The sequence below is a fragment of the Heptranchias perlo genome, chromosome 2 (genome assembly GCF_035084215.1).
Source record: "Heptranchias perlo isolate sHepPer1 chromosome 2, sHepPer1.hap1, whole genome shotgun sequence".
Classification (NCBI taxonomy): Eukaryota; Metazoa; Chordata; class Chondrichthyes; order Hexanchiformes; family Hexanchidae; genus Heptranchias; species Heptranchias perlo.
In genome coordinates, this window is record NC_090326.1 from 123,526,510 (window position 1) to 123,553,435 (window position 26,926).

Sequence of the window (26,926 nt, forward strand, 5' to 3'; positions counted from 1 at the left end):
CTAGAATGGTGAACATTTCAAGATTCACAATCACTTACAAGCTACCATTACTAAATAAGCACATGTAACTACAGTGTGTTATTGGATACATAAACTAAATGCACCATACTAACATAAAACAGTCACATTTCTTAAAAAAATAAAGTCAGATTTAGACTGTTTAATTAACATAACATTTTAAAATCAAGTACAATCTGAGCATTCACATTTAATTTATGCTTATTAAGAAAGGACAGTTGAGTAAAAAATGACTTCCATGTTACAGTACCTTGTATTTATACAGTGAGTAATCTATAAGTATCTTTTACAAAGATGAGAATCTGTTCATTTGCACATGTATGAGCATGGCGCAGTCTAAGGATGAATTTACGCCTCAATTGTAGTGTCGGTACAAAGCCGTTTCTCCTAGAGGAGAGAGTTTCACTTGTAGTTGAAGCTAAAAAGGTCATGGGCAATTGGTGATGGAAAGGCTGCTCTGTCAAGTGGCATCAACATTTTTCATAGGGATTGGAAGTTCTGGTGCTTGGACAGAACTCGCTCTGACGTATGGACTGGAAATCATTAAACTTTGATGATTTAACTAATACATTGATTTGTAAGAAAATTAAACGGATAATGAAAATACCATCCAATCTATCTTGCTTGACAAGGTCCTCATTCACATCACATGCTCTGTCATTGTTAAATGAAGTGATCAGACATGCATTAATTACTGCCTATTCAATGCCATTATAATTTTCCCTGGATACACAAATGCTAAACCATAACAGTGCTTAGAAATGCTGAAGTATGTTGTATCATGAATAGTATAGCAAGTTACAGATTAAATTTAATGAAGTAGAAGCTCAATCTCATTCAGCATTAAATTACCTTTTTATTAAGTACTTAAACTGATTTGTACTCTAGTATTGACAGCAAATTATTAAGGCATCTCTTCAAAGGCTAACTTACCGGTAGAAAGAAGAAAGCTGTGCTCATCTAAGTTAAGTAACTTATTTTGTTGTGCCAATTCCAATGATGTACTCTTATCATCCAGTTGATATGAACAATGGAGCACGATTATTTTAAAGTTTTGGAGATGATGCTGGTGAAAACGTGAAAAACTTTCCTTAGATGTTTGCACCAGCAGCACTGAAATTAATGTACTGCTGAATTGTGTCCAGCATATGAGCAGCTCAACATACCAGTCTCATTCCATTTAAAATATATTTCAGCCTAACATCTCAATTTGTGGGCAGTCAGCTTTTACATAGGAACTGGAATAGGCCATTTAGCCCCTCAAACCTGTTCCGCCATTCTATTAGAGCATGTCTGATCTGTACCTCGACTCCATTTACCTGCCTTTGATCCATATTTGAGGAGTGATTGTGTATTTTTGCATAACTTACTTGTCATTAAACACTCTAACCTTTTTAACATACAGGAATTTTCAGGAGTCAAATGATCAAATGGGAAATGTAATTGAATGCTTTAAACTTTTAAATGATGTTTAAATTCTTTGATCAAATTTTTAAAGTTATTGGATGGCAAAGCTGAACAAAGCAATGCGTTTCTGTAAGTTCAAAATAAGCTGGAAAGCTGCAAATGCTGGAAATGCAAAATACAGACAGAAAATACTGGAAAAATACAGAAGATCAATCAGCACAGGACAGAGAAAAGATAGATCACACAATGTTGTTTTCTCTTTACAGATTCTGATTGCCCTGATATGTATTTCCAGCATTTTCTGTTTTTATTTCCATAAGCATCTTCATCTGAGGTAACCTTTTGGCAATCAAAGGTACTAAGGGATATGGGCCAAAGGCGGGTATATGGAGTTAGATCACAGATCAGCCATGATCTTATCAAATGGCGGAGCAGGCACGAGGGACTGAATGGCCTACTCCTGTTCCTATGTTCCTAACTGGATGGGCATAGGAGGTTAGCACTCTGTTTATTGACATCTAGTCCTGTCTTGAATCCAATACAGATTGATTGAATTAGATTCTTCTTGCCAGTTGTCTGAAGTGAAATTAGTTTGAGTAGTCTCCAATGGACAAGGGTCCGTATCTCATAATCAGGCATAATTTGGTGCATATCAGTGCTAAATTTGACTGTCACATCTAATTTGGGTTCAGGGCTGTGCTATACCTTGTCTGGGTTCTTGACACTGATATTGGGTGTTGAAAAGCAAACAACGTTCCATTCATCTGCCCTTGTACATTAGAACTCAGTCACCATCAATATATAAATTGTAAAACAAACATTTCTGATTGTACTTGTGTTTTTTTTCTAAGGAAACATTTACATCAGTCACCAATTTCAAGTACACAATTGTCCTAACAAGCAATTGAAAAAACGTCAGATTTTAATAATGTCATTTACTCAAAGAGGGAGTCCCACTATGATAAAGTACTGGAAAAGAACGGGCTGCTGTGCTTTGCAATAATAAGTCTAAAAATGTTGATTTTAGGAAGTAATTTCAGGTATTCAGAAACATGTCTAGCAAGATGGCCATCATCTTTAACCATTCTATGACAGGCTGATAGTGCATAATTCAAATGGGACAAAATGTTTGTCTTTTCTCCTCCCATCCCATGATTGAACGCTTTGCTTCATCAGCACTGCCTCTAGTAGCTCAAGTTAGAACAGATGCAACATAGGATGGGCACTGTTTGTGAAGCTGTGTTAAGTGTATTGCTCCATCAAGTAATAGAATCTTGAGAGCACAAGTTAATCAAAATAACATTTATGGGTGCTTTGACCATCCTAAAACATCAAAAGTTAGGTGAGCATTTTCAATTTTGTTAGGTGTTTCGATGTCCACTTTTTATACGTTTTTGTTACCCCTTCTAGGTGACAATCTACATGTTTCTGCATTACCTAATGCAACTCCTTATAAGGTGAATTTTTATGAGCTTCTAAATAACTTTTTAACGAGTCCTTCTTTCCATTGACTGGTACAACTCCCTTTTTCTGTTATCTTATCGATAGTTTCACTGTTGTTACTATTCTACCAAGTGAAACTTCTAATTATAGATCTGTACCATTCCATACTAATCTACTTCCTAAAAATGATGTATTCACAGATATATCCTTCTGCAGAACTAACTTGTTATCAACTGATTAAAGTTCTCTGCAGTAAGAACTGGAATGTTTTTTAATTAGGTTTGTCTAAACTGACCATTGCTTTAAGGTCAGTCTTAATTAAACAGTTCAGTGGTCACTGCATCTAAATTGACTTATACTCCCTCACTTAACAGGCAAAAGCTAAAGGTTACTATTACTGCAATATAAAGATAAATCAATAGCAGTATAACATTAGCAGACTTCAGGATGGTCTGATTAACCCTTTGTTAACAATATATTGGGGAAGTGGATCGTTGACAAATGTAGATTCCTTGGATCGAGACCTAACCATTAAAAAATCATTGAGATTCCAGTTCACTCATTTGATGCAGGGTTAAAGTTCTCTCAAACTAGAGATCATTTCACTAATACAAAATACCTGTTTTCAGAATGCAGAATACAAAATAATCATGTCCCACTTTCAAAGCAAAAGTTGCCATTTAGTAATTAACGTCATCTACTGCTTAAGAGTTATATTAACATGAGAGTAAATGGTTAATTGAATATTGCTTACAGTTTTTGACTAGTTGTCAATATTTTTATATGTTCCAACATGGAGTAAAAACAGAAGTAAACACCTAGGTATATTCGTTCATTTTATCATTTCATTTACAGACTTGCAGTAATGAAGTGAAGTGTGCCTGCGACCCATACTGGGATGGCAATGACTGCAGTGTGTATACACCAAAGGCAGTACAAAACACAGGAGGACCAGGTTTGTGTAAATTAAGTAATAGTGTGTTCTTTGCAACGTCAGTCAGCATTTCACAGGTATGCAGCAGTACCATTTATTGGAACATAGGAACAGGGATAGGCCATTCAGCCCCTCGAGCCTGTTCTGCCATTCTATTAGATCACGGCTAATCTGTACCTCTGCTCCATTTATCTGCCTTTGTTCCATATCCTTTGATACCCGTACCTGACAAAAGCCTATCAATTTCAGTCTTGAAATTTCAGTTGACCCAGCATCCACAGCCGCCTTGTCATAGTCGGTACAGCACAGGAGGAGGCCATTCAGCCCATCGTGCCTTTGCCAGCTCTATGAAAGAGCTATCCAATTAGTCACATTCCCCTGTTCTTTTCCTATAGCCCCGTAATTTTTTTTACCTTCAAATATTTATCTAATTCCCTTATTGAAAGATACTATTGAATCTGCTTCCACCATCCTTTCCGGCAGTGCGTTCCAAATCGTTACAACTCGCTGTGCAAAAAACGTTTCCTCATGTTGCCTCTTTTGCCGATCACCTTAAATCTGTGTCCTCTGGTTACCGATCCTTTTGCCACTGGAAACAGTTTCTCTTTATTTACTCGATCAAAGCCGTTCATGATTTTGAACACCTCTATCAAATCTTCCCTTAACCTCTCTGTTTTAAGGAGAACAACCCCAGCTTCTCCAATCTCGCCGCATAACTGAAATCCCTCATCCCTGGTAAATCTCTTCTGCAACCTCGCTAAGACCTTGACATCCTTCCTAAAGGGTGCCCAGAATTGAACACAATATCCCAGCTAAGGCCTAACTAGTGTTCTATAAAGGTTTAGCATAACTTCCTTGCTTTTGTACTCCATGCCTCTATTAATAAAGCCCAGGATCCCATATGCTTTATAACAGTCTTCTCAACATCTTCGACATCCATTGGAATGCACAGACAGGGTTTAACATCTCATCTGAAAGCCAGCACTCCAATACTACTGCACTGAGGTATCATCCTAGATTATGTGCTCAAGTCCTGTATTAGCGCTTGAAACCACAACTTTCTGACTGCAAGAGTGCTACTAACTGAGCTAAACTGGCACATCCAGTACTTGACCTACTTGCAGTTCTCGGCACAGTTGTCCATTTGGGAGTATTTACTGAAACTTTTAAAATAACCATAACATAGCTTCATTTTCTCTGAATTATCAAGAATTATGCTCTCATTTAAGTAAATTGATAAGTGACTTGTATACCTCATACTGTTCAAAGTTAAAGCCATAAAGATGATAGATTAATTGAATTAAATTTTAAAAAACATAATCTTTGCAAATATTTAGTTTGAGTAACATGAGTTTTAGGCACAAATCATTCCACCTTTGCATGTAAATAAGTTGCCCTTTACTAAAAAATTATTTAGATTCATCAGATATTAGATTATTTTGAAACCGATTGTTCTTTGCATCTCAACGTCATAGAAACATTTATTCATATTGGTTTAGGGCAGGGCTGTCCGGACTATGGTCTGGGAGCCTGAGCTATACGCTCAACCAATGCAGTTTCTTTAATCGCCTAAGGAGACAATATGGACACACCTTGCCTATGGCCTTTAAGCCTTTATTCAAGGCTGTTTCAGTTTTTGGGGGATGTGCCAGCTTTTTTGAAGCAGTTTGTCAACTTTTCTGTGTTTAGTAGATTGACACGTATGGGCTATGTGGAAAAAATGAAGATTTTTCTTTCTAAATTGTGTCATGGTATCAGTTTGTTTCTTTTTCTCATGGTTATATGGGGTTAAAAATCTGGTTCATTTATAGGCAATAGCCCATTATACTTTATATACAGTAACCTCAGAATAGAGATGTTGTGTGGCTAGGTGTCTGAAAGGCCAAGCTATTAAATTCAAATACAAACACCTACATAGAATTACATAGAAATCACAAAATGGAAATATGGGGCCCGATATTACCAGGGTGGCGAGTTCGCGGCGGGGGGGTCGATTGGCCGCGTGGGTAACACGCCCGGTGAAATCAGTCTGCCCCGCACGCAATTGCAGGCTGATTGGATCCACTTACCTGGTCTTCCGGGTTCCCTGCTGCTAAGCTGCGCAGCGGGCGGACTGCGCATGCGCAGTAAGGTCTGTCAGCTGGAGGAGCTCTATTTAAAGGGGCAGTCCTCCACTGACTGATGCTGCAACAAATAGGAAAAATTACAGCATGGGGGGAAGGCTGCTCAGGGGGAAGGCTGCTCCCAGTTTAATGATGCCTCACTCCAGCTCTTATTGGATGGGGTGAGGAGGAGGGGGAGGACAGAGATCTTCCCCCTGGCAGGCGGGAGGAAGTGGCCTGCCTCTGCCACCAAGAAGGCCTGGCTTGAGGTGGCAGAGGAGGTCACCTGCACCACCAACATATCGCCCACCTGCATACAGTGCAGGAGGCGCTCCAATGACCTAAGTAGGTCAGCCAAAGTGAGTACACTTACTCATTCCCCTACACTCCGTCTGACACATCACCGCCCCCACCCCACATCTCCTTCTGCACAGCCAACACTACTCTGTCACATCACCCCTCACACCCACTCAAAGCTCATCCTCATCTTACCTGCACTTACTCACCTCGCCAGTACTCATCCCGCCACTACCACTCAACCCAATCCTCATACAATCTCATGGCTCTATCTCATACTCACCCTCTCATGCATCTCTTTCACGGTCAGCCTCACTCAACCTGCCACTACCTGTGCTGCAGCCACAGGGCATGCATCACATATGTGCAGTAGGAAGCTTAAGGAAAACGTGTTGTGAGCATGAAGGGGATGCACAAGGGTGTTTGAGGGTTTGTCGTGGTTTTTACTTATATTGAATTTCTAACCAGCTCACATTACATATTATATTGTCACCACTACTGCCACGTCTTTGCGAATCTTGTCTGGTTTGTGCAATAATGCCCTTTCCTGAGGATCACAATGAAGACCCACAACTGATGACACCCATTGTGTCACTGCAGAGTGGGTGTGGGTGTATTTGCAGGGCTCTTTTGTGCAGACGACTGGGAGACGTCGGCGATGTCCCCGGTTGCACCCTGGAAGGATGCGGAGGAGAAGTTGTTGAGGGCAGTGGTGACTTTGACAGCGACAGGTAAGAAGATGGTGCTCGGGCCAGCCGGGAGCAGCTCGGCATGAAGGAGGCTGCAGATGTCCACGACTACATGTTGAGTGACTCTGAGCCTCTATGTGCACTGCTGCTCAGAGAGGTCCAGGAAGCTGAGCCTCGGTCTGTGGACCCTGTGGCGAGGGTAGTGCCCTCTGCGACGCATCTCTCTCTGCGGTTGCCCTCCCTCCTGCTGTGCAGGTGGATGTGTCACAGTACTGTGTTGTGGAGCTCCACCTGTCAGAGGTGGACGGCGTGGCCGGTGAGGCTGGTGATGCTGTTCGCCCTTCGAGGAGGTCATGACTGCAGCTACGGCGGCCCCCATTCGGAAGATGTACATCTGAGGGGGTCCGCAAGGTAGGTAGATGTGTCTGGACACTGGGGTAAGTGTGCAAGTTGGTGAATTTTATTGTTAGGAGGAGGGTGGTGGAGGCCAAACTTTGTCCAAAGTGCAGAGTGGCCTCCTGCAATGAGTGATGGTCTTCCCCCCTCCACCTGTCAAATGGACCTTTGCAGCTGCCACAGGCTGATAGCTGCTACACGTCCATTTGAACAGTCAGTTGCAAAATCCCATCCCTGCTAAAATAACAGGTCAATCAGGTCTGTAAACAACCTGAAGTACCTGTTCAAGTACTTTAAGTGGCACCCTGCCGGCTTTAATTGCCGGCGGGAGTCCCACCTGCGGGGGCTGCACGCGCATGTCAGCGCGTCAGTGGGGAACCCGGAAATGGGGCGGGTTGGAGCCGGGCTCCCGACCCGCCCCGGGAATCCCTGATTTTCGTAGCCCCCCCCCGCCACCAATGCACCTGATCGCGGGTGCTAAAATCAAGCCCATGATGTTTGGCCTAAGTAGTCTGTATTGATGCTTATCCTCCACATGAGCAGTCGTCCTAATCTCCACGTGTTCCCAGATCCCTTTTCATTCAACATGCTGCCTAACCTATTCTTGTGGGTTCCACTTGTATATATGTCTGATTCGCAGATCTTTTGGAGTTTAGGAGATAAATATTTAAATTTCTGTTGTCGTAGTCATTTTTTTTAAAAAAAGCTTTTCACAGCCTGTTTTGTTAAAATGAATAGTCTATCAGACAAAGAGGCCAGAAGGACTCCATGGCTGGTCAGCAACTATCTGCCATGTAAATAGTCAGGTCCATGGCTCCATATTAAATATAAATATATGCAGACTCCTGCCCCACACCCAGCCAGATTGACAGCCTGACCAGCGGGCGGGAGTAGGAATTTAGTGACAGGAGGCGGTAGCCGCAAACCCGTGGGAATGGTCCCCGGCAGTCAGAGTGGCAGGAGGAAGACTCTAGGCACGATCACGGGGGTGGGGCTTGAGGGGAGGAGGGAGGAGGAGGAAGCCTCCGGGTATGGTCGTGGGGGGCGAGGGCACTGGGCACGATCGCGAGGAGGGGTTGGGGAGGAGGAGGAGGAACTCTACGGGTATGATCGTGAGGGGGGGTTGCTCTGGGACTAATCGCGAGGGGTAGGGGGGAATGAGGAAGGCTCCGATCACGATCGGGAAGGGAAGGTCTGATCACAATTGGCTGAAGACCAGGGCTGGGGAGGCCGAAGGATTCCTTGTGAGGCCTTGGGGGAGCACTCCTGCTCCTCTTGGCCCACAAGGAGCTTAAAAACAGGCAAAGTTGTAAAACTTAGCTCGACCTCTTCTGGCCAGTCAGCTCCTCCCACCATGTTTTTGCGGCCGAGCAACAGACAGCGCAGGACTCCCTCCGTGGTGAGGTTAAAAATACATCGCGGCACCAATGACATCATCGGGCCACGACTTCTGATTCTTAAGTAGGCCCCTGCCTGCTTTCAGCGGGAACTTCGTTCAGGGTTGTGGGTCGGGATGCGCAATTCCGGTATTTTAAACCCAACCCTCTCCTGCCCGTCCGGGGTGGGGACTTAAAATTGAGGCCCAGGTGTCCCATGCAGCTTAATGCAGCCAACGTGATTGTTTTTTAAAAACGTTTCCATCTTCCAGGGAGGGATAGTTAAGCCAATAACTACTAGGAGTTAGATTTTGACTATTGGGTAGCCGACTGGCGGAATGCATCGGCCGGCCGGCTAATAATGCTGACAGGAGGCTCGGCCCAATTTGAGGGCCAGCCTCGTTACCATCCCCCTGGCGGGCTGTGGGCGGAAACGAGTGCGCCAGGAAAGCCAGCCGGCTCTGGGCCGGCCTAGCCCTGCAAAAGGTAAATCAGGGATGGTCCGTCCACATGAGGGGGGGTGTGGACTGACAGTGGCCCAGGTTATTTTTGAGCAGTCCAAAGGAGCACTGCTAGTCCTCCTGGCCCCAAAAATAAATAAAAACTTACCCAAGAGCATAAGAAATAGAAGCAGGAGTAGGCCATACGGCCCCTCGAGCCTGCTCCGCCATTCAGTAACATCATGGCTGATCTTCGAACTCAACTCCACTTTCCTGCCCAATCCCCATATCCCTTGATTCCCCTATAGTCTAAAATTCTATTGATGTCAGTCTTGAATATATTCAACAACTCAGCATCCACAGCCCTCTGGGGTAGAGAATTCCAAAGATCCACAACCCTCTGAGTGAAGAAATTCCTCCTCATCTCAGTCTTAAATGGCCGACACTTTATCCTGCGACTATGCCCTCTAGTTCTAGCCTCTCCAGCCAGGGAAAACAACCTCTCAGCATCTACCCTGTCAAGCCATCTCGGAATCTTTATATGTTTCAATGAGATCACCTCTCATTCTTCTAAATTCCAGAGAGTATCGGCCCATTCTACTCACTCTCTCATCGTAGAACTACCCTCTCATCCCAGGAATTAATCTAGTGAACCTTCATTGCACCGCCTCTAAGGCAAGTATAGCCTTCCTTAGATAAGGAGACCAAAACTCTACGCAGTACTTCAGGTGAGGTCTCACCAAAGCCCTGTACAGTCGTAGTAAGACTTCCTTACTCTTGTAGGCCAACCCCCTTGCAATAAAGGCCAACATGCCTTTTGTCTTCCTAATTGCCTGCTGTACCTGCATGATAACTTTTTGAGTTTCTTGTACCAGGACACCCAAATCTCTCCGGACACTAACATTTAATATTTTCCCACTACTTATTCTGTTTTTCTATTCTTCCTACCAAAGTGAATAACCTCACATTTCCCCACATTATACTCCATCTGCCACCTTCTTACCCACTCACTTTACCTGTCTATATCCCTTTGCAGACTCTTTGTGTCCTCCTCACAGCTTACTTTCCCACCTAGCTTTGTTTTGTCAGCAAACTTGAATACATTGCACTCGGTCCCTTCATCCAAGTCATTAATACAGATTGTAAATAGATGAGGCCCAAGCACCGATCCTTGCAGTACCCCACTAGTTACAGTCTGCCAACCTGAAAATGACCCATTATCCCTACTCTCTGTTTTCTGTCCATTAACCAATCCTCTATCCATGCTAATATATTACCACCAACCTCATGAGCCCTTATCTTGCGTAACAACCTTTTATGTGACACCTTATCGAATGCCTTTTGAAAATCCAAATATACTACATCCACTGGTTCCCCTTTACCTACCCTGCTAGTTACATCCTCAAAAAAACTCTAATAAATTTGTCAAACATGATTTCCCTTTCAAAAAACCATGTTGACATTGCCTAATCATATTATGATGTTCTAAGTGCCCTGTTACTACTTCCTTAATAATGGATTCCAGCATTTTCCCAATGACTGACCTCAGGCTAACTGACCCGTAGTTCCCTATTTTCTCTCTCCCTCCTTTCTTGAATAGCGGTGTAACATTGGGGACCATTCCAGAATCTAGGGAATTTTGGAAGATCACAACCAGTGCATCCACTATCTCTGCACCCACCTCTTTTAGAACCCAAGGATGTAGGCCATCAGGTCCAGGGGATTTATCGGCTTTTAGTCCCGTTAGTTTCTCAAGTACTTTTTCCTCCACTGATATTAGCCTCTTGGTTCCCCACTATTTCTGGTATGCTTTTTGTGTCTTCTACTGTGAAGACAGGTACAAAATATTTGTTTAACGTCACTGCCGCTTCCTGATTCTGCATTATAATTTCTCCTGTCTCAGCCTCTAGCAGATCAACATTTACTTTTGCTACTCTCTTCCTTTTTACATACTTGTAGAAGCTCTTACAATCCATTTTTATATTTCTTGCTAGTTTACTTTCATATTCTATTTTCTCCTTTTTTATCAGTTTTTTGGTCGTCCTTTGCTGGTTTCTAAAACTCTCCCAATCCTCAAGCTGACTATCCTTCTTGGCAGCATTATAGGCCTCTTCTTTTAATCTAATACTATCCTTAGCTTCTTTAGTTAGCCATGGGTGGATCACTTTTCCCGTGGAGTTTTTATTACTCAATGGAATGTATATTTGTTGAGAATATCAAAATATTTGTTTAAATGATTGCCATTGCTTTTCAACTGTCATACCCCCCTTAATTTAGTTTCCTAATCTACCTTTGACAACTCGCCCCTCATACCTGTGTAATTGGCTTTACTTAAGTTTAAGACTCTAGTTTCGGACTTAAGTATGTCACTCTCAAACTTAATGTGAAATTCATCATATTATTATCACTCTTCCCTGGAGGATCCTTTACTGTGAGATTACTAATTCATTCTGACTCATTACACAATACAAGACCTAAAATATCCTTTTCCCTAGTTGGATCTATGACATATTGCTCTAGGAAACCATCTCGAATGCATTCCATGGACTCATCCTCCAAACTACCTTTGCCAATTTGATTTGCCCAGTCTATATGAAGATTAAAGTCCCCCATGATTATTGCATTACCTTTGTTACAAGCTCCTATTATTTCATGATTAATACTCTGTCCAATGATATAGCTACTATTTGGGGGCCTATAAACTACTCCCACCATTGTTTTCTGACCCTTGTTATTTCTAATTTCCACCCATACTGATTCTACTTCCTGATCTTCCAAGCCAAGATCCTTTCTCACCACTGTCCTTATATCATCCTTTAGTATCAGGGCTACACCCCCTCTTTTTCCATTCTGCCTATCTTTTCTAAGCCCTGGAATATTTAGTTCCCAGACTTGGTCATTTTGCAACCGTGGCTCTGTGGTGGCTATTAGGTCAAACCCATTTATCTCTATTTGTGCGACTGATTCATCTATCTTGTTACGAATGGTCCATGCATTCAGATAAAGAGTCTTTAATTTTGACTTTCTAACATTTTTTCCTACTTTGACCTTACTTGTTGATGCTCTATTATTGGTAAACTCTCTGTCCCTTCCTGCCACACTCTGCTTATCTTTACCCAAATCACTACACTGCTCTGTTGCCAAACCTTTTCTCATTAGATTTATAAATTTCTCCTCACCTGACCCCTCCCCCCCTCCTTTTTAGTTTAAAGCCCTATCTGCAGCCCTAGTTATTCGATTCGCCAGGACACTGGTCCCAGCCCAGTTTAAGTGGAGCCCATCCCAATGGAACAGCTCCTTCTTTCTCCAGTACTGGTGCCAGTGCCCCATGAATCGAAACCCCTGTCTCCCACAGGACTCTTTGAGCCAAGCATTTAACTCTCTGATCTGTTTGTCCCGATGCCAATTTGCACGTGGCTCAGGTAGTAATCCAGAGATTAATACGTTTTGAGGTTCTGCTTATTAATTTAGACCCTAGCTACTCAAACTGTCTCAGCAGAACCTCATTCTTAGTTCTACCTATGTCGTTGGTTCCTACGTGGACCACAACAACTGGATCCTCCCCCTCATGCTCCAGGTTCTTTTCCAGCTGCGAGGAGATGTCCTTAACCCTGGCACTGGGCAGGCAACACAGCCTTCAGGACTCGCAGTTGTGGCTGCAGAGAACAGTGTCTGATTATACTATCCCCTACCATATTTCTTTTTACTCCCCCCACTGGAATGGCTCCTTGTACCTCAGTGCCGTGGTCAGTTTGCCCATCCTCCCTGCAGTCATTGATTTCATCCATACATGTGTCAAGTATCTCGTACCTGTTGGACAAGGTCAAAGGTTGAGGCTCCTCCATCACTACATCTTGGGTCCCCATAACTGCCTGACTCGCAGTCACATCCTCCTGAACGAATCTAAACTACTACCTAACCTAAGGGGTGTGACTGCCTCCTGGAAAAAAAGTGTCCAAATAACTCTCCCCCTCCCTGATGTATCGCAATGTCTGCAGCTCAGACTCCAGCTCAACAGTTCTGAGCCAAAGTTCCTTGAGCTGCAGACACTTACTGCAGACGTGGTTGCCTGGGATCACGCTGCTTTCCACAAACTCCCACATCCTGCAGTTATGACACACCTCCTGCCCTGCCATCGCTTGTCGTACCAGAATTTATTTATTTACTTTATTAAGAGTTTTTATTCTCTCGCTAGTCTTAGTTTTATTAACTAATTAATTTATGTAGTTTAAGTTATTGATTTAAGCTCTTAGTTAAACCCCTGCCCTAACTTAGAGAGAAAAAAAATAGAAATACTCACCAATCAACCTGCTGTCCTGTGACGTCAACCCTTGATCTTGTTTTGATCCCACTGAATTTATCCTGAAGATTTACCACCTCCACTGCTCTAAGTGAGTTTAGGCCTTCAATCCCCGACTTTTATTTATTTGCCTCTGCCGCTTCAGTTCCCTCCTTGGCTGCTCTCAGAGCTCTTCCTCTCTATTCACTGTCCTTCCCCCTCTACATCTAATTCTCCCTCTCACCAAATTCTCAAGTTTCCACTCTGTTCGCAATCACCAGCTGAAACTGGAAGGAGCGTGAACAGCACACAGCCTACCCACATCTGTCCTAAAATGGCAGTCAGGGTCCTGTGTATGGCGTAGGACCCCAATTTGAATAATAAAAGGACCTACCGCCTGAAACACGCAGGCACTTTGGCTGCCCAGCAGGAGGCCCCTTTGAAGGTGGCGGTGGCCAGGACACCAGTGTAAATGGGGCAGTAGGCTATTTTCAGGCCCCTGCCACCCTGTTTATGTCGGGCAGCCAAAATTAAATTCTAACCTTATGAACACAATGGATGTAAAACAGATTGAAGAGATGGAGTTTAACAGGGTTACGTTTGGAGGACAGTGGGAGGAATACCAGTCAAGGCTAGAAGTCTTGTTTGAGTCCAGAGATGAGATAATCTGACAGACCTGGCAAGGATGAAGCTTGATTTTGGTTATAATGATTGGGTCAAGGGAAGGAGATTCTTTGCCACGATCACTGAATTAGAAATGGAGCAGATAAAATAAACCAAAAGGTCAGCTTTCTCATTTGGAGAACTGGCAACTAAAGCTGCAATTTTAAAAAAAAGTTTTGGAAAGGAGGATTCACAAAAGTAACAAATAGATGGCTTCTACAAGGGACCGGAAGGAGTTGCTGCTGGAGAGACAAGAAAATCGCAATTGATGCTGCTTTGTCCAACAGATTATGCACAATGATTGCAGTAAAATAACTGTGGCCTTAGCTGGTTTAGGCAGATAAGAAATGGTTTTATTAACATAATAACTTGGCTAATTGGAAGAGCAGAAACGATCAGAATGTAATTACATTTTGCCAGAGGAAGGTGACTCATTAAGACTGAGCTCTTTCATAAATACATCACTTATAATCCAGAAAGACAAAAAGAGAATTTAATAAAACATCTCTCGCATTTTGATTGAGAATATGTTGCACATTGTGCCCATTTCTAATTTGTATTAAAGCTTACATATTCTACAAACACCCATATCCAACTAGTATTATAAAATATAATTACTGTACATGTATTCATTGTGAGGTTTTATAAACAGGCTCATTCAGTTAGTCTCTCAGGAAATGCGGTGAATTTGCTGTAAAAGATGCAGTACATTTTATAAGTAATTCAGCAGGAAAATTGAAAAGGTACGATCTTTTGATTATTGAATCTTGATGCTGTTCCATCAGGTTTAAGGTAATAAAAACTTCTTTCTACTGTAAAATAACCATTATTATAGTGAAATCCTATAAAACCTCAGTTAATGTTGACACTGTGCCATGAGTTACAGCGTAGCATCGGTAAACCATTGTTACACAACTACTGACAACATCTGCTTTTGTACATGTTGAAGTAATAATTATCCTACCTGTTCAAAAACAATCTAATGGTAGAAGTGTAACATCCTAACTTTCAAAGAGATTGTTTCATATCAACATTCAGTTTACAATGAGCAGAAATGAACATTTTAAAATCAATAGAATTGGCCAGGGTTGGTTAAATTTGAATTTACAATGTGGTATATTATCACATTGATTTAACTCTGAGAAAATTAATAGGAACAGTTTAAAAAATTTGAGCGCCTCATCAAAATCTATTGTGCAGTTCATTTTAAAGTTACTTATCACCACAGCTGTGGATAAACCAGCTGTAACATATGTAATATTAGATTACATTGTATGTAGTATTAGATTGGTTTTACTATACGCTGCAATGCAGCTCCCCTGTCGAGGCCTTACCACCTTCGTCGCACACCGGAGCCCACAGGTAAATCTAGAGGGGAGACCATCGGGAAGGGGTCGAGGGTGGGCTGCGGATGTTTTGTGGAATCAGGAAAAGCACTTTTTTTTAAAAAAAAGAAGGTCCCAAACAATTTAACAGTGATCATGCAGATTGGGCACAGGCCTCTGCCCACCTAAACTGATTATCATTGCACCCGTTTTAGGCCCATAAATTGGGTTCATTGTTGTTAAAATTTAGACCCCATGGAGTTTGATATCACTGGTAAGGAGCCATTTTTCTTCTTTTGTCCCCAACTTCATTTTTGTTCTATTATATACTGGTATTTTAAAGTTGAGTTGTCCTTTCAGGGACAGAGCCCTTTTCAGAATTCAGAAAGCTTTTAATATTTTAAATCTAGATAACATATAAAGCAGATCTTAAGAACGTGGATTCACTCATGGTATTTTTAAACAGATGTTTTTTTTTGCTGGTGATTCAGTACTTTTTAATAATTTAATGTAATTATGAAGAAAGAACCTGTTTTGAAATTTGTAGTCTCTGGTTCTCTTAATTCCTGTGATCTTTGAGGATCTGAAACTTGCAAATCCTTTGTGTTCTTTTAAAGTGGCAGTTAGTGGGTCTCATTAATTGTCAGGAATTTGATAATTTAAAGGAATTTGAACTATGCAGTAGCTGCATAGTGCACTTTCTGTGAGCCCTCTACTTAAGATTGATATAGTCATAAATAAATATAAGTGGTTCATGTAAGCCCGATATTTTCTTAAATATACATTTAAAATAGACTTGTCTGAGTTTGAAAATCAATATTTTGGGCGACCCTTAGTTGTTTTTAAAACATTACTAATTTTGTTGCTTTACATAGTTAAACTGCTAAAGTTAAGAATTGTTCAGCATATTACATAGCACAAAAACAGGCCATTTGGCCCAACAGGTCTATGCCGGTGTTTTTGCTGCACATGAGCCTCCTCCTGCCTTTCTTCATCTCAGCTTATCAACATAGTGCAGGAAATTGGGACTAGCTTAGTGGTATAAACTGGGCGACATGGACATGTTGGGCCGAAGGGCCTGTTTCCATGTTGTAACTTCTATGATTCTATGATATCCGTCTATTCCTTTCTCCCTCATGTACTTATCTAGCTTCCCCTTAAATGTATCTATGCTAATCACCCCTGCCACTCCATGTAGTAGCGAGTTCTACATTCTCACGACTCTGAGTAAAGTTTCTCCTGAATTACTTCTTGGATTTATTAGTGATTGTCTTATATCTATGGCTCTTAGTTTTGGACTCCCCCATAAGTGGAAGCATGTCTTCTACGTCCACTCTATCAAACCCCTTCATAATTTAATGACCTCTATCGGGTCACCTCTCAGTATCAATCTACAAATAGTCACGTTTTAACACCATTGAAAATTTAATCAGGAAATCCTCAAGCGGGTAAAAAGGGAAAAAAAAGATATAGCGCCTTTCACAACCTCGGGGTGTCCCAAAGTGCTTTACAGCCAATTAAGTACTTTTGAAGTGTAGTCACAGTTGTAATGCAGGAAATGCAGCAGCCAATCTGTGCACAGCAAGGTCCTATAAACCGCAGTGTGATAATAACCAGATCATTTGTTTTTTAAGTGATGTTGGTTGAGAGATAAATATTGGCCAGGACACTGGGGAGAACTCCCCTGCTCTCCTTGGAAATAGTGCCATGGGATCTTTTACGTCCACATGAGGTTTAACTTCTCTTCCGAAAGACAGCACCTCCAACAATGTAACACTCTCAGTACTTCACTAGGGTCACAGCCTAGAATTTGTGCTCAAATCTCTGGAGTCGAATTTGAACCCACAACTCAGAGGCTAGAGGGTTACCACTGAGCCATGGCTGACACCAGTAAATAGTATTTAATTCTCTAATAGACTGGTGGAACAGAGTGGCCTCGTGAAACTAATTGAATCGTATTAACACCAGGAATTTCACGGGAGGTTCTCCTGATTTGGCTGGTGTAACTTTGACGTAAGATTGGCAGAAATCCTGTATATACATCTATGTATTCGTAATGTATTAAGGACTGGAGGGAATGACAATGTGTAATACTTTGACATGAAATGAAGCATACAAATCAATTTGAAATGGTTACATACTGGTTTCTCAGGAGATTAATTGGTTGTGTTCCTCTCCCATTGTCACAGGATCAGTTAGAACCAATATTATTATAGGTGCCATCGCAGGAACCATCCTGATGGCAGCTCTGGTCTTGGGGGTTGCAGCATGGTTTTACAAGTGAGTATCAAAACTTTGCCCTTGCATTACAGCCTGACTTTTTTGAGTTCATTTCTAAAATATCTTAAAACAAAATGATGTTTAAGCCAACCTATTGCACTAGAATTTATACTGTCAGAATATTTCTAATGGTATTACACTTACGAACAGTATAAATTTTGCTACCTTCATTGGGCTAAATGAAGCACTTGGGAGCGAGTTGTCTGAGTTCATCCTATTGGTAGGGCACCTCACCCACCAGCCACACATATTAGGAAATCAATGATTGCCCAATCAGCATGGCCGGTTGGTGATATTCTCTGCCAGCAGCACAAACCCAGAAAACAACCCCATTTTATTCTGGTTTGTAAGGTGAATTTGTACAGTATGAAGTTAAATAATGTTTCACGTATCACCGGGTGTAATTTTGACTCTGTGCGATAGTGTAAAACGGGTGACAGTGATTCAGCAGCCCGCTTTACATTTTTCCCGATTTTTATTTCCATTGCTACATCTAGAAGTTTCCAAGTGGGAATATCCAATCTGGTGACTCAAGTTTTTAGAGTTTCTCCAAGCTTCTCCTATCTTTTATTGGTAGCTGTTGCTACCTGCCCATTTAAAAAAAAATGTTCTTGGGATGTGAGCGACATTGGCAGGACTGGATTTATTGCCTATTTCTAGTTGTCCTTAGAAGGTGGTGGTGGGTCTTCTCCTTGAACCACTGCGATCCTTGTGATGGTGCTCCTACAATGGTGTTGGCCCGGCAACGATGAAGGTACAGTGATGTAGCTGTACTTAACGTAGATAAGTCACCCGGTCCGGATGGGATTCATCCTAGGTTGCTGAGGGAAGTAAGGGTGGAAATTGCGGAGGTAATGGCCATAATCTTCCAAACATCCGTAGACACAGTGGTGGTGCCAGAGGACTGGGGAATTGCAAATGTTACACGTGTAAGGATAAACCCAGCAACTATAGGCCAATAAGTTTAACCTCAGTGGAGGGAAACTTTTAGAAACGATAATCCGGGACAGAATCAACAGTCACTTGGACGAGGGTGGATTGATTAGGGAAAGCCAGAGGGATTTGTTAAAGGTAAATCGTGTTTTACTAACCTGATATAGTTTTTTGATGAAGTAACAGAGAGGGTAGATGAGGGCAATGCAGTTGATGTGTATATGGACTTTCAAAAGGCGTTTGATAAAGTGCCGCACGGTAGGCTTATCATCAAGAATAAAGGGGGCAGTAGCAACATGGATACAGAATTGGCTAAGGGACAGGAAAAAGAGAGTAGTGGTGACCGGTTGTTTGACCGGTTATTTTTTGGACTGGAGGGAGGTGTACAGTGGTGTTCCCCAGGGATCGGTGCTAGGACCACTGTTTTTCTTGATATACATTAATGACTTGGACTTGGGTATACAGGGCACAATTTCAAAATTTGCAGATGACACAAAACTTGGAAGGGTAGTAAACAGTGAGGAGGATAGTGATAGACTTCAAAAGGCAATAGTCAGGCTGGTGGCATGGGCGGACACGTGGCAGATGAAATTTAATGCAGAAACATGCAAAGTAATACATTTCGGTAGGAAGAACGAGGAGAGGCAATATAAACTAGAGGGCACAAATCTAAAAGGGGTACAGGAACAGAGAGATCTGGGGCTACTTGTGCGCAAATCTTTGAAGGTGGCAGGACAGGTTGAGAAAGCAGTTAAAAAAGCATATGGGATCCTGGGCTTTATAAATAGAGGCATAGAGTACAAAAGTAAGGAAGTCATGATGAATCTTTTATGAAACACTGGTTTGGCCACAACTGGAATATTGTGCCCAGTTCTGGGCACCGCACTTTAGGAAAGATGTGAAGCCATAGAGACGGTGCAGAAGAGATTTACTAGAATGATTTCAGGGATGAGGGACTTTAGTTACGTGGATAGACTGGAGAAGCTGGGGTTGTTCTCCTTGGTACAGAGACGGTTGCAAAGAGATTTGATAGAGGTATTCCAAATCATGAAGGGTCTAGACAGAGTAGGTACAGAGAAACTGTTCCCATTGGCAGAAGGGTCAAGAACCAGAGGACATAGATTTAAGGTGATTGGCAAAAGAACCAAAGGTGTCATGAAGAAAAACTTTTTTACACAGTGAGTGGTTAGGATCTGGAATGCACTGCCCGAGGGGGCGGTGGAGACAGATTCAATCATGCCCTTCAAAAGAGAACCGGATAAGCACTTGAAAGGAAAACATTTGCAGGTCTACGGGGATAGGGCGGGGGAGTGAGACTAGCCCGGATTGCTCTTGCATAGAGCAGGTGCGGACTCGATGGGCTGATTGGCCTCCTTCCGTGCTGTAATCTTTCTATGATTCTATTCTACATACATCCAAGCCAGGATATTGTGTGACTGGGAGGGGAATTTGGGGGTGATGGTGTTCCCATGATGGTGTTGCTCTTGTCCTTCCAAGTGGTGGAAGTCGAAGGGGATGCAGATGCTGTCGACGTAAGTTTGATGAGTTGCTGCAGCGCATCCTGTAGATAGTACATACTGCAGCCACAGTACATCAGTGATGGAGGGGGTAAATATTGAATCCTATGGCAGGTGCACCAATCAAGCAGACCGTTTTGTCCTGGGTGGTGTCAAGCTTCTTAATTGTTGTTACAGCTGCACCCATCCAGGTGAGTGGTGATTATTCCATCACACTCCTGACTTGAGCTTGGTAGACCATACAAAGGTTTTGGGGGGGCGCGGTCAAGAGATGAGTCACTTGTCACAGAGTATCCAGCCTCTACCCTGCTCTTGGAGCCACCGTGTTTTATATGGCTGGAACAAATAAGATTCTGGTTAATGATGACCCCCAAGATGTTGATGGTTGAGGGACTCAGCGATTAAAGTCTCATTGGCATGGGCTGCTTCATTATCGAAAGGATTGTAAATGGAGCTGCACACTGGAGTCATCAGTGAACTTCCCAACTCCTGACCTAATGACAGAAGGAAGGTCATTGATAAAGCTTATGAAGAATGTCAAGCAAAGGACGCTGCCCTGAAGAACCCTAGCAGTGACGTCCTAGTGCTGCACTGATCGGCCCCCGACAACCACAACCATCCTCCATTGTGTCAGGTATGATTCCAACTTCTTGAGGGTTTACTCTTTGACCTCCATGGACCTCCGTTTTGCTAAGGCTCCGTGATGCCATGCTCGATCACATGCTGCCTTGATGTTGAGGGCACCTACTGTCACCTCTCCTTTGGCACTCAGCTCTTGCATTCATGTCTGAATCAAGACTGTAATGTAGTCTGGAGCCAAGTGGTTCTGGTGAAACCTGAACAGAGCAGGTTATTGGAGATAGGTGTCGCTTGATGACACTATTAATGACTCCTTCCATCACTATGATTGGGAAGAGGCGGACAGGACAATAAATAGCCGGGTTAGATTTGACCTGTATGTTGTGGTTAGGACACACAAGGGAAATCTTCCACATTGTCAGGTCGATTCATAGTTTTTTTTTAAACTTCATAATTGGTGATTTTCATTATAGCTCCTACTTGTTGATTATTCTGGTACCTACCTGTTGGATATGTGATTGGTCAATACTTTATTGTACAAAATATGTAATTTGAGGCACTGAGATGAAAGTGTGACACTGAAATTTGTGTACTGAAGTGTGACAGGCAAAATGCGTAGTAGATGTATTGGGCTGGAGTTTCCTTTTCCCACTTCTGCCTGGCCCTGCCATGAAGCGAGCCATTGTCCTGGGTCAGGGGTCATTAGCTATTCTTGGCAGGCTAGGTTAGAATCGGGGCTCTAGTGTCAGGCCTTTGCCTATATTGTTTTTGAGTGAGACACAAGGCAGTGGAAGAGTGTGATCCAGTTTGAATTGTCCTCCAACTTTCTCTGCCCCTCAAAAGCAAATCATTTTCCCTTTGGTCAATAGGAAGAATTCTGTTTACTTTACGGGGGTGATTTTACAAGTCCAAGCTGGCGAATTGGAAAATCAGGTGTGCACTGTCCATGATCTTCTGGCTATTAATTTGAATGGTCAGATATGCACTGCCAGCAGGCGAGGCTTCCCACTGGCAGCGCCGACTCATAACATTCGCCCTTGTGTCTCTATAAAATTCCCTTGCTCTGTGCATGCACCTAGTGTGAATGCTATACCGTCCATTTGCTATGGTACATGGAGTTTGCAGAATGTCAGCAAGGAGGGAGCAAAGACGGTATTAATGTTACTTTGTGTCACAAAGTTAGATGCCCTTTTGTAAGCACTGAAACAACATAGATGCCGGTGAAGCAATTCAGCATGAGAAGAACAACCAGTCACAAACCTGAGTTTTTCCATTCCGTGTTATATCACATTACTACCCTAATGTGCTGTGCCACTAAACTACTCATAACGGGTCACTGACATATTGAACTGGCATAAATAATTACACATAGTCATTATTCCAATTTTGGAGAGGGGAGAACAGGTATATACTTAAATAATATCAGCATTAAAAAGCTATGTGCATAACCATTGCCTTATTTGAAATAAAGGATATCTTTCAATATCCCAAATTAATCCCTCACCTTCCTAGTCTGCTAAGACTGAAGGCTGGAATAGTCTAGTTTATAGATGAGAGCACATAGCTTTTTGGTCCACTTATCAGGAAATGTACTTCAGAGATGCAGACTTTCCCATAGGGAAAGATAATCTGGCCTGGACTGGCATTCATCCCCAAGGGAAGCTTCCATTACCAGTGTCCATAAAGACAGATTCAGGTTTCTAGAGGAGATCCACTGCCTTAGGCTTTTATGTAGAGAATTTAAGTCACTAATTTATATGCAAAACTGTGGCAAACATTTAGCTACAAAGTAAGGCAATGCAAGATTGGTTAAGCAAGAAAAAATGTTTGTATTCCATATGGTTCTTTATGATTATTCATCATGAAATATAACTTATTAGCATTCCAGTTCATGAACTAATTTCTTGTCATGAACACACTTTGATTTTCTTTTTTTATGTACTTTCTCCCTCTGCTTCATGTTTGAAAGAAACTATCAAGAGAGAAGGTATGTTTGTTTAATTTCAGGGCTCCACTGAGTACTATTATGTGTTTCCTTTTAGATGTAACTGCATTTTACTGAAGTCTTTCATTCTGACAGATAATTCATAACTAATCATCCGTCTTACCTCCCCGCCACACCCTTGCTTTACCCCATTTTATTGCCTCCTCCTCCTCCTCTTCCCCTGTAGCAGTCTTCTTTTTCCAGGTTTCCTCTTCCAGCTGGGAGAGCAGAGAGCTTGGAGTGCAGGCTTCTCAGTGGTGGCTTTCAGTATCTCTCTCTGATCAGCTGTGGGAATTGTTCTTCTGTGGGCCACAAGCAGGCCTACCAATCTTCCCTCTCCCCTGAGATTCAGTGCTCCATGCTATGTGTGCTCCACCTACCAGGATGGGCAAGAACTGACAAAACTCTGCCAAAATGACAACAGACACGTCTGAACGCCAGTTAAGGCTGGAATGCAAGCTTACAACCCACTGGGTTGGGAGTTTGACATTCCTCTAGAACTATTGGGCTGCCAAGCACCAGGTTTTTCACATTTACCTGTTAGCCACTTGACGTTTACTCTTGTCAGACTAATCAATTTGCTACTTTATATTTACAGCTTTCATTTACCACATAGCGTACTTTTAAATATGTTGCTTGTGATACCATGCAGCATAACATCAACCAAATTTGAATTTTGAACACAATTATTTGATAGAATGTTATGACGTATGGTAGTTCTAGATGTACTTGTTCCGGGTTTGATGGCTCTTCTTTCCTACCTTCTCACTGTTTGTAGGCAAATGCCACAAGGAGACTATGTCAAAAAGCCTGGGGAAGCTGACTCTTTCTATAGTGACATACCTCCTGGAGTCAGCTCAAACTATTCAGCATCTAGTTCTAAGAAAAGGTCTGCATTTCTCTTTCAACCTATTCTTTTACAAGCAACAAGCAGATTGAGTTCATTACATAGCAAATAAAGTAAAGCACACATTATATAAAAGCTTGAGCTTTAAAAAATTAAACCCAATTTCCCCCTGTGTGTTTAGGGTGCTAATGCAAAAGCTGGTTTTGTGCCCAGTCCTGAATTTTATCTGCTCTAACGCAGGCACCTGAAAACCTGCACCTAGCTTGAGGGAAGGTGGAAGGCAAGTTGGAATGGGATGGGGGTTCTCTGCCTACTTATTTTTTGCTTTTTAAGGTAGCAACATGATAATTAAGCTGTGCTGGAATGAGACTCACTATAGGAGTAGCATCTGTAAAGTTTTTCCCTCAACAAAACTCCTCAGGCTTGTATGCAGGGGATCCAAGTGGTTTAGTCACCCCTTCCCTCTTCTTTTCCAAGGTTAACTTCCCTCCTCTCAAATGACAGCAGAAGATGCCAGCTCTTCCAGGTCTCTTGGATTCACACAGAATCTTGGAGACTGAATTCTTGAGCTCACGGGCTAATTGGAAGGAAACTGGCAGTATCTATTTTCTGGCAGTGCAGTGTACAGGTTACAGATTACAGGGTAGCACAAACTATATTAGAACCATCTGAAGGTCAAAGGAGAGAAAACTGAGAATCTAGAAAGAAGACCGCTAAATAGTTGATAGAGAAAATGCACAAAATCTGAAGAGGAACAACAAGCAGAGGAACAGTAAGTAAATGGCAGTGGCCGCTATTAGTGTGTGATTTTCTTTTTGTATTTTTTTTTTCTGTGCTTGCTTTGGACTCACTCTCAGCATGTCCAGTCACTGTATCCACACAACACATACCAGGTTCCCTGGTCAGTGCTCTGCATTCCATCATGGGGCAGAACTTTGCATTTTGTTGCTCCCGATTGGTCCCTTACACTCCATGCATGAGTACACCCAGTCATTGCTGATTGGTTGTTTCAGGACCCATCCTATTTAGCGAGGATTGTGTATTGGTGAAGGTATCTGGGCTCGCAGAGTAGACCCTCCCCTCATATCTTGAAAGTCTGAATATAAATCTGCTGCAATCCGTTCTTGAAAAAAAATGTGGAAATTTGGGAGGGAGACGATGTTGAGACCACTCAAAGGAATTTAATGAATCGTGGAAAACACGTGCGACATGCACAGTTACCTCAGGAGTGCTGCTGTACATCTGTTCCTCCCTTGTACAGACCCTGAAACGGCCATGAAAGTAGGCCATTAGTATTAAAAACAAAATTACCACTTGCAAACAGTAATACAGAGCACACAAGGGGAAATTGTGGATGTGCATAGTACTGCACGACTTTGCACACGCGCAATCAGGGCCTCTTTCCTTGCTTGTGAATCAGCTACAGTGTAATGAATTGCATGCACCAAGGTAAGCACACAAGGGTTCTCACTCCAAAGGCTGCTCCTTCAACTAAATTATGCAAGTTTCCTAATTTAACTTTTGATCTCAGTAATATACTAAAACAGATACAGCAACATCTCTGTTTTGGTATCTTAGTACACTACCTTTGAGACTCCAGAGAACAATTGAACTCAGTAATCAGGCACCGCATTGTAAGGTCAAAATGGAGGATTACCTCATGTATACTTTTAATATTTCAGATCAAATGGACTCTCCCATTCCTGGAGTGAACGGATTCCAGATGAAAAACATATTCCAGATGTCTGTGAAAATGGCAGACCACGCAGTAACTCCTGGCAGGGTTAGTATTATTTATTTAAATATTTATAATATAATGAATTATATGAATTTATATTCAAAGCCTAGTCAGTGTTGTAATGTAGGAAAATGCAGCAGCCAACTTGCACACAGCACCCCCCCCCCCAACTAATAACAATGAGCAGATAATCTGTTTTGGTGGCATTGATGGAGAGATAAATGGTAGACGGGGCACCAGGAAATCTCCCCTGCTTTTCTTTGAATAGTGGGATCTTTTATACCCACCTGAGAGAGTAAGTGGGAACTCAGTTTAACATCTTACCTTAAAGACAGGCTTTGATAGTGTAGCACTCCCTCAGTACTGCACTGAAGTGTCAATCAAGATTATGTGCACCAGTGTCTCTGGGCATTGGTCATGAGCATTTAGAGACTTGTCCACTATTACACCTAGATCTATTTCCCATGCAACAGACTTTGGAACCCTGCCTGGTATATGCATGATTGGCATTAGCCCTACCCATTTGCATAGCATTACATTTATCTACATTAAATGTCATCAGCCAGATGCAGGCCCATTACCCCATCATATCTAGATTAGATTTAAGGCTGTCAAGCAATTAAAGTAGTTTGGATTAAACTCACGATTAAACATTTCAATTGGGCCAGGACACCGGGGAGAACTCCTCTGCCCTACTTTGAATAGTGCCATGGGATCTTTTACATCTACTTGAGAGGGCAGACGGGGCCTTGGGTTAATGTCTCATCCTCCGACAGTGCAGCACTCCCTCAGTACCTCACTGAAATGTCAAGCCTAAATTATGTGCCCAATTCTCGGGAGTGGACCTTTAATCTACAGTGTTGTGACTCAGGTGAGAGTGCTACCACTGAGCCAAGGCTGACACACAATGCATGGCTGCACACCCATGATGGTGTTCAAGTATTAAGGAAACTGGAGAGCTTAGGGTATGCAGCCGGTGCAAATTTTTTGGCATTATTCAAAGCAGCTAAGGAGTTGCACTAGCAGGTTAGGTATAGCAGAGACACTAAAGGACAAGTGTCACTAAAGTTATAGAGATTAAAATGAAACAGACACCACTGTTCTTTTTGATAGATATTAATGACCTGGACTTGGGTACAGAGGGTATAATTTCAAAGTTTGCAAATGACTCAAAATTCAGAAATATAGTAAACAATGTGGACGATAGACACACTGGTAAAATGGGCAGATACATGGCAGGTGAAATTTAATGCAGAGAAGTGTAAAGTGATACATTTTGGTAGGAAGAATGAGGAGAGGCAATATAAACCAAATGGTATCATTTTAAAGGGAGCGCAGGAACAGAGAGACCTGAGGGTGTATGTACACAAATCTTTGAAAGTGGCAGGACAAGTTGAGAAGGTTGTTAAAAAAGCATGTGGGATCTCGGGCTTTATTAATAGAGGCATAGAGTACAAAAGCAAGGAAGTTATGCTAAACTTTTATCAAACACTGGTCAGGCTGCAGCTGGAGTATTCAGTTCTGGGCACCGCACTTTAGGAAGGATGTTAAGGCCATAAAGAGGGTGCAGAAGAGATTTACTAGAATGGTACCAGGGATGAGGGACTTCAGTTATGTGGAGAGACTGGAGAAACTGGGGTTGTCCTCCTTAGAGCAGAGAAGGTTATGGTTAAGGGGAG

At 42.3% G+C, this 26,926-nt stretch overlaps 1 protein-coding gene across 5 annotated transcripts in view; it reads left to right on the forward strand.

Annotated features, from left to right (window-relative positions):
* adam22 (ADAM metallopeptidase domain 22) overlaps positions 1–26,926 on the forward strand; it is a 370,054-nt gene that overhangs the window by 313,751 nt on the left and 29,377 nt on the right. For 4 of the 5 annotated variants that reach the window (XR_010967372.1, XM_068007033.1, XM_068007024.1 and 1 more), the window contains exons 24-27: positions 3,724–3,823; positions 17,559–17,649; positions 23,441–23,551; positions 25,192–25,292. Coding sequence is in view for 4 of the 5 variants with exons in the window: in XM_068007033.1 (XP_067863134.1) it covers positions 3,724–3,823; positions 17,559–17,649; positions 23,441–23,551; positions 25,192–25,292 (403 nt within the window). In the remaining variant the exon portion in view is untranslated. The remainder of the gene's footprint in view (positions 1–3,723; positions 3,824–17,558; positions 17,650–23,440; positions 23,552–25,191; positions 25,293–26,926) is intronic. The other variant, XM_068007043.1, reaches the window with a different exon arrangement.